The sequence below is a fragment of the Fukomys damarensis genome, unplaced genomic scaffold (genome assembly GCF_012274545.1).
Source record: "Fukomys damarensis isolate Sample0158 unplaced genomic scaffold, DMR_v1.0_HiC HiC_scaffold_20, whole genome shotgun sequence".
Lineage (NCBI taxonomy): Eukaryota > Metazoa > Chordata > Mammalia > Rodentia > Bathyergidae > Fukomys > Fukomys damarensis.
The window spans coordinates 2,241,557-2,250,836 of record NW_022900932.1 but is presented as its reverse complement, the minus strand read 5'-3'; the positions used below and the strand labels follow the sequence as shown (position 1 = coordinate 2,250,836).

At 54.8% G+C, this 9,280-nt stretch overlaps 1 protein-coding gene across 2 annotated transcripts in view; it reads right to left on the bottom strand.

Moving 5' to 3' along the window:
* Positions 1 to 407: 407 nt before the first annotated feature.
* Positions 408 to 9,280, bottom strand: part of Kifc1 (kinesin family member C1) — an 11,436-nt gene continuing 2,563 nt past the window's right edge. Inside the window, exons 2-11 of one of the 2 annotated variants that reach the window (XM_019204723.2) lie at positions 8,473 to 8,610; positions 8,291 to 8,390; positions 7,507 to 7,551; positions 7,362 to 7,412; positions 6,844 to 7,241; positions 5,428 to 6,207; positions 4,947 to 5,237; positions 4,789 to 4,862; positions 4,633 to 4,708; positions 408 to 634 (exon numbers count right to left, since the gene is read on the bottom strand). In XM_019204723.2, the coding sequence (XP_019060268.1) occupies positions 590 to 634; positions 4,633 to 4,708; positions 4,789 to 4,862; positions 4,947 to 5,237; positions 5,428 to 6,207; positions 6,844 to 7,241; positions 7,362 to 7,412; positions 7,507 to 7,551; positions 8,291 to 8,390; positions 8,473 to 8,610 (1,998 nt within the window). In that variant the 3' untranslated portion in view covers positions 408 to 589. Of the gene's footprint in view, positions 635 to 4,398; positions 4,709 to 4,788; positions 4,863 to 4,946; positions 5,238 to 5,427; positions 6,208 to 6,843; positions 7,242 to 7,361; positions 7,413 to 7,506; positions 7,552 to 8,290; positions 8,391 to 8,472; positions 8,611 to 9,280 lie in introns of those variants that run through there. The other variant, XM_019204722.2, reaches the window with a different exon arrangement.

Here is a 9,280-nt window from a genome sequence, read left to right as displayed (position 1 = left end):
CTCTGGGGCGGCGCGAGGACGTGGACGGCCAGTACCCTAGGCGTGACGGCGCCAAGCGCCAGCCAATGGGCAGCGGGCGGGCAGGGCTCCGGCGGTTCGAACGGGAAGGCACCGAAAGGGGCAGACTCCCGGGCATCGGTGGAAGGGCACCTGCTCTCAGGGATGGGCAAGGGCCGCAGGAGAGGGCAAGACCGAACCCCACGCCCTCACCTTTAGAACAAATGCAGAGGGCACACTTCCACAGCTACAGTCTTTACACATGTGAAAAATACCTTTAACTGCTGTTAAAACCTTTATTTAAAGAGCAACAACGGGGTGGGGGGGACTAATATTTTTGTTTTTTGAGGCAGGGTCTCGTGTAGTCCAGGCTGGCCTTGAACTATGTAATCCAGGCCAGCCTTAAACTCGTGGCAGTCCTGCCTCAGCCTCCCAACTGCTGGGATCATAGGTGTGTGCCACCACGCCCGGCAATGTTCTTTATTTGATAAGCCAAGTACATAGTGCCCATCACCCAATAAATCATCCCTCAGAAATCTGTCCCCTCCCAATACAGACACAGACAAAACACATAGAGGATCTGGATCCGTCGTCACTTCTTGTTGGCCTGGGCAGTACCAATAACACACTGGTTTACCTGGGGACAAGAGGTTGGACAGGATTTTAAAAGTCTGCAGAGTAATCACGCAAACAATTTTCCCAGGTTCAGGCTGCTCCCACTGTGATTAGCTCTGACTGCTCTGAGATCTGGGGAAGAAGAGATGCACAGAAGTGATGGAAGAGGCTCCCATCTCTAGCAATTCCCTGACTGGAGACCCCAAAGCCTAGACCAAGTAGTAATGTGCATTTAGGAAAGGGGCTCATCCCATTTCTGGAGGTGGTAAGGAATAAGCAGAATCTGAGACATGCTACCAGTGCTCTGTTTAAAGGATGCAAGAAACAGCCTGTCAGGATGGCATATGGCTGTAAGCTGAGCACTCCGGGAGGCTGAGGCAGGAAGATCACAAGTTGGAACCCAGCCTAGGAAACTTAAGAGCTGGGGATGTAGCTCCATGAGATGGCCCTGGGTTTGATTCTGAGTATGGCCCACAAAAAGGACACACGCTGCTTTGGGATGTAGCCTGGCATGTTGGAAGCCCCTGGGCTCAGTCCCCACCACCACCCAAAAACTAAAAAGGACCAAGGAGCAAAGCTGAAGGGGCTCACAGCACATTGGCCAAAGATGGAGCGATCTCAATATGAGAAAATGACTGTAAAAGATTGGTACGTGAAGTAGAGGTGTCTGTCAAATGGTACGCTCTCCCCGTAAAACTCAAACTCAAGTCTTTCCAACTGCTGATATCAACTCAGTGCTAAGAATTAAAATTATCTTACACTTTTCTTTTTTGGTACGAGGGGTCAAACTCCGGACCTTGTACTTTTCAAGGTAGGTAGTGGAACCACTGAGTTGAATCCCTGCCCCCCACCTTTTTATATGGACGGAATCTCAGAGCAACCAAGTACAGGCATGCCTCATTTTATTGCATTTTACTGCACTTCACAGAGAATGTGTTATTTTTTCACAAAGAAAAGGTTTGTGGCAATCAAGGAAGTGCTATTTTTTCAGCAGATCAGGTTATTCTTATCACTTTTATTTTCTAGCAAAATATTTTTTAGTTAATGTACAAACGTTTTTCGGGGAGAGGCAGCTATGCTAACTGCTATACCACCGCTTTTTTTTTTGGTACTGGGGATTGAACTAAGAACCTTGCTTGCGCTTTCCAGGCAGGAGGTAGCACCACCAAGCTAAATCCCCAGCCCTTGGTATATATACACTTGGTGTGTGTGGGAATGGGAGGGGGTTACTGGAGATCAAACTTGGGTCCTTGGGCTTGCAAGGCAGGCAGTGGAACCACCGAGCTAAAACCCCAGCCCCTACACTTTTTAAAGACAATGCTACTGAACACTAATAGACCAGAAAGCATTACTAATGGAGAACTAAGAAGTTCAGAAAAACACTTTAAAGTGAAACAGATGTAGATATGATCATCATTTGTTACAATCAAGGTGAAAGTCAACTGAGCTTTTAAATGGATCAGGTTGACAACACCCAAATCTCAAATCTGAGATCGATATTTGTATCATTAGAAGCAGAGCTGGGGATGGTGTCACAATCCTGTAATCTCAGTGTTTGGAGGCTGAGGTGGGAGATAGATGCTGAGTTTGAGGCCAGTCTGAACTACATAGCAAGACCCTGTCTCAAAAAAAAAAGCAAAGCAAACAAGATAAAACTAGCTGGGCACCCATGCCTGTAACCGCTGAGGAAGGAGGGTGGCTGTGAGTTCAAGGTTGGCCTGGAATACACAGCAAAGTCTCAACAACCATAGACTAAAATAGAACTGAGCCAGGCGTGGTGGTATACACCTGTAATCCCAGCACTTGGGAGGCTGAGGCAGGAGGATTGCTGTGCATTCCAAGACTAGCCTGGGTTACACAGTGAGTTCCAGATCAGTCTCAACTACATAGTGAGAACCTGTCTCAAAAAACCAATAAATAAATAAATAGATAGATAAAATAAATAGTAGAACTGGATACTAGGTGCTCTCTCATAATAGGAAGTGTACCACTCCATTTAGTAAGTTTTCTTGTCAAGAAATTTGACCTAGAATTTAAAATCTAATGAAACCAGGCCAGGTTAGCTCAGTGGTTCCACCACCTGCCTCACAAGCGCAAGGTCCTGAGTTCGATCCCCAGTACCAAAAACAAAAAACAAACACAAAATCTAATGAAACCCCTCAATCTCACTACTAGATAACAAAAAAGTATGAAGAGCAGAGGAAGCAACCAGTCACGGATGCTCACTGGGAGACAAGACCTCACTTCCAACAGTACAGAAGAGTAGCAAGGGCCTGTTACAGAGTAAAATACACTTGAGATGTTCTGACCGAACCCTGATTTGAACAAGCCCAGTGTGTACAGCAGTCAGTCCTGAGACAACTGGTGTTGACGTAATGTTAAAAGTCAGGCTCAGTGGTGCAACACTAGGGCCTTGGCGTCAGCCCCCAAGGCCAAAATAGGACTAAATGAAGAAAGTGTTTGGGGGGCACCTGACCACAGCGGAGGGGCAGAGGTGGGTGACTCGGGCCAGGCCTCAGCAGCACTGAAAGCGGGGAAGGCTTAGCACAGGCCAGGCAGCTGGATCAACCCCAGGGAAAGCCCCAGACACCCAGACACACACACACACACACACACACACACACACACGCATGCACGCACGCCTGTGGGTGTAAAGAAACTTCCCAATTGGCTCAAGCCCAGGAGAAGGAGCGCTGAACCTGGTGGAACACTCCAGACGGCCCTGCGCACCTCCTGTGCACCAGCTTCTTGCTTCAGAGCATTTGCCCAGCAAATGCACAAGTGCACGAGGCACGTCGGTGCGGCCTTTTCACAGCAAGTGACGGAAACAGCCCAAGTGACCAGCAGAGGGAACTGAGGGATACATAGAGTCCGGGACAAACCTAAAAATGATGTGACGTCCCGAGTGCTGATGTGGTGCAATCCTGGGGCCATCTCCCGCATCCAGTACCAGGGATTAAACCCAGAGCCTTTGCACTGAGCTACCATCCCAGTCCTTTTTTACTCTATTCTGAGACAGGACCTTACTATTCCACTCAGTTGCCCAGGCTGGTCTTGAATTTGCACTCCTCCTGCCTCAGCTTCCCAGAGTGCTGGGATCATAGACATGCATCATACCTGGCTCTCAAGCAAAACAAGTAATACAGAAATACATATCTGCATATAAACAGAGAAGAATAAGAATATCCATATATCTTATTTTACAATATATCATTTTGATCATTTAGCCACCCATTTTTTCAAAAATTCAAAAGCCAATAGTTAAAGCGGGTGTGGTGGCGCACGCCTGTAATCCCAGCACTCCGGAGGCTGAGGCAGGAGGATCGCTGTGTGAGACCAGCCTGGGCTACATACTGAGTTCCAGGTCAGTCTCAACTATACAGCAAGACCCTGTCTCAAGAAAACCAAAAAAAAAAAGCCAATAGTTAAAAATAGTCAAGAGGTGCCAGGGATTTAGCTCAGTGGTTCTGCCACCTTCCTTATAAACGCAAGGTCCTGAGTTCGATCCCCAGTAACCAAAAAAAAAAAAAAGTCAAGTTGGCCCAGCTGGTGTGGTGGCGCACACCTGTAATCCCAGCACTCGGGAGGCTGAGGCAGGAGGATCGCTGTGAGTTCGAGACCAGCCTGAGCTACACATAGTGAGTTCCAGGTCAGTCTCAACTACGTAGTGAGACCCTGTCTCAACCCCCCGCCACAAATAGTCAAGTGTCTGGGTATGGTGGTACAAGCCTGTAATCTCAGCTACTGGTGAGGCTGAGGCAGGAGAATTGTAAATTTGAGGCCAGTTTGGGCAACTTATCGAGACCCTGTCTCAAAAATTTAAAAAGGGCTGAGGGGAATGTAGGTTGGTATGTACAACTGGGGTCCATGCCCAGTGCCACACACAAAGGACAGGTGGATGGTGCATCTGTCACCCTTTCTCCATAAACGTGCCCCCAGCTGAGGAGACTCTGGAGCAGGGACAGAGATGCCTTTAACCACAGGGGTCTCAGCAGGGCCCAGGCGTAGAGGGAAACGCACCTTGGAGGCAAAGCGCAGAGAGTTGAGGGACTCAGAGACATTCTCTTCGAGGGGTGAGATGTTCACGAACATGAGCCTGTGGAGAGATGGACGCCTGTGCTGCTCCCTGCCCCGTGGCAGCCAGACCCCTCCAGCACACCCGCGCCTCTCACTCACATCTTAGCGCTGCCGCCCAGAGAGTTCTGCAGCAGGTAGGTGAGCTTGCTGTTCCGGTAGGGGATGTGGGGCTCCTGGGGGGTGTGGGGAGCAGGCTGTGAGGATGGCACAGGGCGCCGCAGGCCCACCGCCCCGCCCGTCCAGGCTGCCCAGAACACCTTGTTGCTCAGGGCCATGATGACCAGCCCCAGCGTGGACAGGCTGCTGTTGATAGCCTGTGTCTCCCGCAGGCGGTCCCGCTCCCCGGGGCCAAGAGCCAGGCTGGGGTCAAGCCGCTCACTGCCAGCCAAGTCCACCAGGTTGAGGGGGGCCCCGCACTGCAGGCCCCGGGCAGCGTGCTCCCCGGAAATCTGCAGCTGGAACACGCTGTGGCTGCGGGACGACCGCTCGTTGTAGGCTGTGCGGGCCACGGCCCGGTTCTGGTGGGCCAGATGAAGCAGGGCCCGCACCTAGAGTTGGGAGCAGCAAGGGGAAGGCAGACAAGTGAGCCCGGCCCTCAGGCAAGGCCTAAGTCGGCCGCTGCCCTCGCGGACTCTCCGCCTAGCCAGGGACTACACGGCCAACGGGACGGGCTGCCGTCCTCCAGGCCCGCTTCCTCCTGCACTTCCGCCTCCCACTCCCGGGCCCACAGGTCTGCACCTCTCTCTCACAGGAGACGGGGACGTAGCGCGCATTGGTGACCGTGAGCTCCTCGCTCTCTGGCCCTGCCCGGCGGATCTCACACTCGCCTCCTTGGCCCTTGCGGGACCCGGTGGCTAGCAGGTCCCGGACAGTCTCATTGTAGATCTCCACATAGCTAGCCACGAAGCTGTAAGTCCAGCCCTGGCCGCTCATCTCCTCAGCCACAGTAAAGAGATGCCTCAGGGCCCGAGGGATCAGCCCCTCCATCGGGGGGTCTCCCTCAGGGCCTCCCTCCATTGTGAAGGTCTTGCCACTTCCGGTCTGGCCGTAAGCAAAGATGCACACGGGGTAGCCATCCAAGGCTGACTGCACAAGCATGGCGATCTCTTCGAAGACTTCGTCCTGCCCGCTTTCCGGGGGGAACACCCGGTCAAAGGAGAAGTCGTGACGGGTCGGCGGGGCTGGCGCGCCAGTCAGGGTCCCACGCCGATCATCTGACCGGGAGAGGCTAAGGCGGGTGGGGAGATCTGAGGGCCCTCCGGGGCCTGGGGGGAACAGGAGGAAGCCAGGGGGTGGCGTGGGCTCTCCTGTGAGAACCGGGCGGACCCGGCAGAATACCCGGATGTTGCCCTTGAGTTCCTGCAGCTGGTTGTGCAGCCGCCGGCGCTCCATCTCCAGCCCGTGGAGCCGGTCTCCTCTCTCAACCAGTAAGGCTGCCTGGGCTGCAGTCTCCTGCCGCAGAGACGCCACCTCCGCCTGGCTGCTCGATAGAGCTGCTTCTGATGCCTGCAGCCTTCTCTGCCCAGAAGGAACAGACAGAGGGTGAGGGAAAACCAACAAATCAGGTGGCTAAGGTAGGGTAAGTGGGGTCCCTGGCCCCAAGGACTTCACAGCCTGGTAAAGAGAGCGACAGGAAAACAGAATCAGAGCTAGGGATGTAGCTCAATGGTAGAGCACTTGCCTACTAACATGTGCCAGCCCTAGGGTGGATCACAGCACTGCAAAAAGAAGAGAAAAAGGAAAGGCAAGAGGGAATCAGCACTAGGATGAAAAGTGCTGTGGGTTTATCCAGGAGGGGAACCTGGAAGGTGTTATCTAGGCCAACACCCCTCTGTCGGGCAGGGTGGGCTGCACGGAACAAAAAACATTCCTTCCGGAAAGGGGAGTGTGCGCGTGCAAAACGCTGGGGGGGACAGCTGCATTCCCGAGGGTCTGCGTGTCGTCCAGCCTCACTGGAGTCCAGCACGGGTCCATGGGCCCAGGGAGAGGGGTACAGCACAGCAGGGGCTGCGATCCGCTGGGGACCGAGGACGGGGGGGAAGGGCGGAGGGGAGAGTCCAGGACACGGAAGGCACAGGGAGAAGGGGCAGAAGGCGAGCGAGGGCCAGGAGCAGGGTGGAGCGGGGCTGGGGCAGGACAGCGGCTTCTGTTCACCTCTTGCTCCTCCAGCCGGCCGGTCAGGGTCCTCCGCTCCTCCTGCAGCCCCAGCTGTTCTCTCTGTAGCACGTGCACCAAGCCCTCCTGCGTGCCCAACCGCTCCTCCAGGTCCAGGACGCGGGCGCGCAGACTCCCCAGCTCCTGCTGGCCCTGCTCAGCCTGGGCCCGCACCTGGGCCAGCTCACCCTCCAGGCCACTACGCTCCGTCCCCAGGGCCTGGGCCTGTTGCTGGGCCTCCTGGAGCTGGTCCCGCAGCTGCTGGTTCTCCCGGCCCAGTGTTTGTGCCCTCTCACGGCTGCACTGCAGCTCTACCTTGATGTCGCATAACTGGCCCTTCAGGTCCCAGGCAGGACGTCTGCCGGGTTTCTTGCCTCCCGCCACAGGAGCAGCAGATGCTGACGGGCACAGAAACACGAGGGCTGCAGCCTTCCCTCTCCTCCCCGCTCCACACGGGCAGGAGACAGGAGGGCTTCCCTTACTCCAGGCGTCTCCCGGCACTCACGGCTGTCACCTACCGGCGGGCTTCTGGGCAGGAACGGTGGGGACCGGCTTCTGGTTCTTCAGTGCTAAGGAGTCGAGGTGCAGACGTGAGACGACAGCGCCAGCATCCCCTCACCCCTTCTCCCTCCACGCGGCGGAGCCCCTCACAGCAGCTATTACCTGTGGCTGAGGGGCAGGGTCCCGCCTTCCTGGGAAACCTCTGAGCTGCAGAATGGGGAGAGGGAAAATGGGCGCACAGACTGGCTGAGCCAGAAACGGGGAGTTTTTTTGTTTGGGATTTTTTTTAGCGGGGAGACAAGTGTCTTACTATGCAGTCCAGGCTGTCCTTAAGCTCACAATCTTCCCACCTCAGCCTCCAAAAGGGCTAAGATTACAGGCATGCACTACCATGCCCAGCAATCCAGGTGCTTTTTCTGAGGACTGGAAATAAGATAACTTCCTTTGTCCCTAAGTCTGGCCAGCTCTCACTGACCTCCCTTCTAGGACTAGAAATGACCCCGAAACCAAGAAGCAAGTTGGAGTGCAACGAGTAAGAGGAGGGAGGCAAAACCATGTGTGAAAGGGCGCAAATGTCTCTGAAGAAAAAGTGGGGGGTGACACCCATATTTGCTCAAATACAAACAGAATTTCCCTAGAAGACCCGGTTGTGGTGGGGCACACCTGTAACCCCAGCACTGGAGAGGCTGAGGCAGGAGGATCAAGTTCAGAGCCAACCTGGGCTACAAAGCAAGACTGTCCACCTCCCGTTGTCCCCAGAACAGGACTCCCCTAGACGGACACTCAGTTTCCTCTGGGAAGGGGAACCAAGGCACAAGGACAAGAAAATCCCTGCCAAACAATCTTTGTGCCCTTAGAATTTGAACCTAGTGCGATGTCACTGCCTGTTCCAAAGCAGATGCAGGCTGAGGGGAAAGAGGAGCCCCAAACCCTGGCCCCAGCCCACCTGCAGCCTGGCATTGGCGCTGTGGTGCTGTGCTGAGACGCGGTGCCCTTGGGTGCAGGGTGTCGGCTTGGGGTGCTGTGCCCAGGCCCCGTGTCCGTTTCTGGGGAGAGACAGGCCAGGTGGGCTCCCCTCCTCACCCCCCAGCCCCCGCACGCGATCAAGCTGGCTCCCTGGCAGCTCACCTTCGCGGGCTCCGAGGCGCTCTCCATGGGCTCAGGGCCCCGCTTGAGCCGGCTTCCAGAGAGGGGCAGTCGGGAGGGCACTGCAGGTGGGCGCACCTTCGGCTGCGCGTTCCCCTTCACTTCCGCCAGTGGGGACCTCTGCTGGGAAAGGCAAGGCAAGCTCAAGGCCAGCCGGGGTGGAAACCGCCTTCTGGCCTCACCCCAGGCACTCAGCCTCAGCCTCACCCTGGGGCAGGAGATGTGCCCAGCGCCAAAAGCAAAAAGTTGCACAGACCTGAGCTGCCTTTTTGGGTGGCACTCAAACAAGGGACACTCTTCCTAGAAAGAAAGCAAACCTCAAACTCGCACTGCCTGGCAGGGAGCCCTACAGCCTTTTCAGCTGGAGCTGGGACCTAAATGTGCGGGATAGAGGACGGCTGGAGGCAATGACACCGGAAGAGCCAGCTTCCATCCCTACAGAAGCCAGCTGAGGAGGTGCTCCATTAACTCCATCGTGTACACAAGGCCAGGAAGGTGCCTGGTCTAAGGCCATCAGCTAGTAAAAGGCTACCAGAGGACCAGAGAGTTAGCTCAGCGGTGCTGCCACCTGCCTCACAAGGTAAAGGTCCAGAGTTTGATCCCTAATACCAAAAAAAAAGGCTGCAGAAGGCCCAGATGTGGTGGTGCACACCCATAATCCCAGCACTTGGTAGGCTGAGGCAAGAGGATCCTCACAAGTTTGAGGCCAGCGTGAGCTACATAATGAGCTAAAAGCCAGCCTGAACTACAAAGTGAGACCCTATCTCAAAAAAAAAAAAAAAAAAAAAAA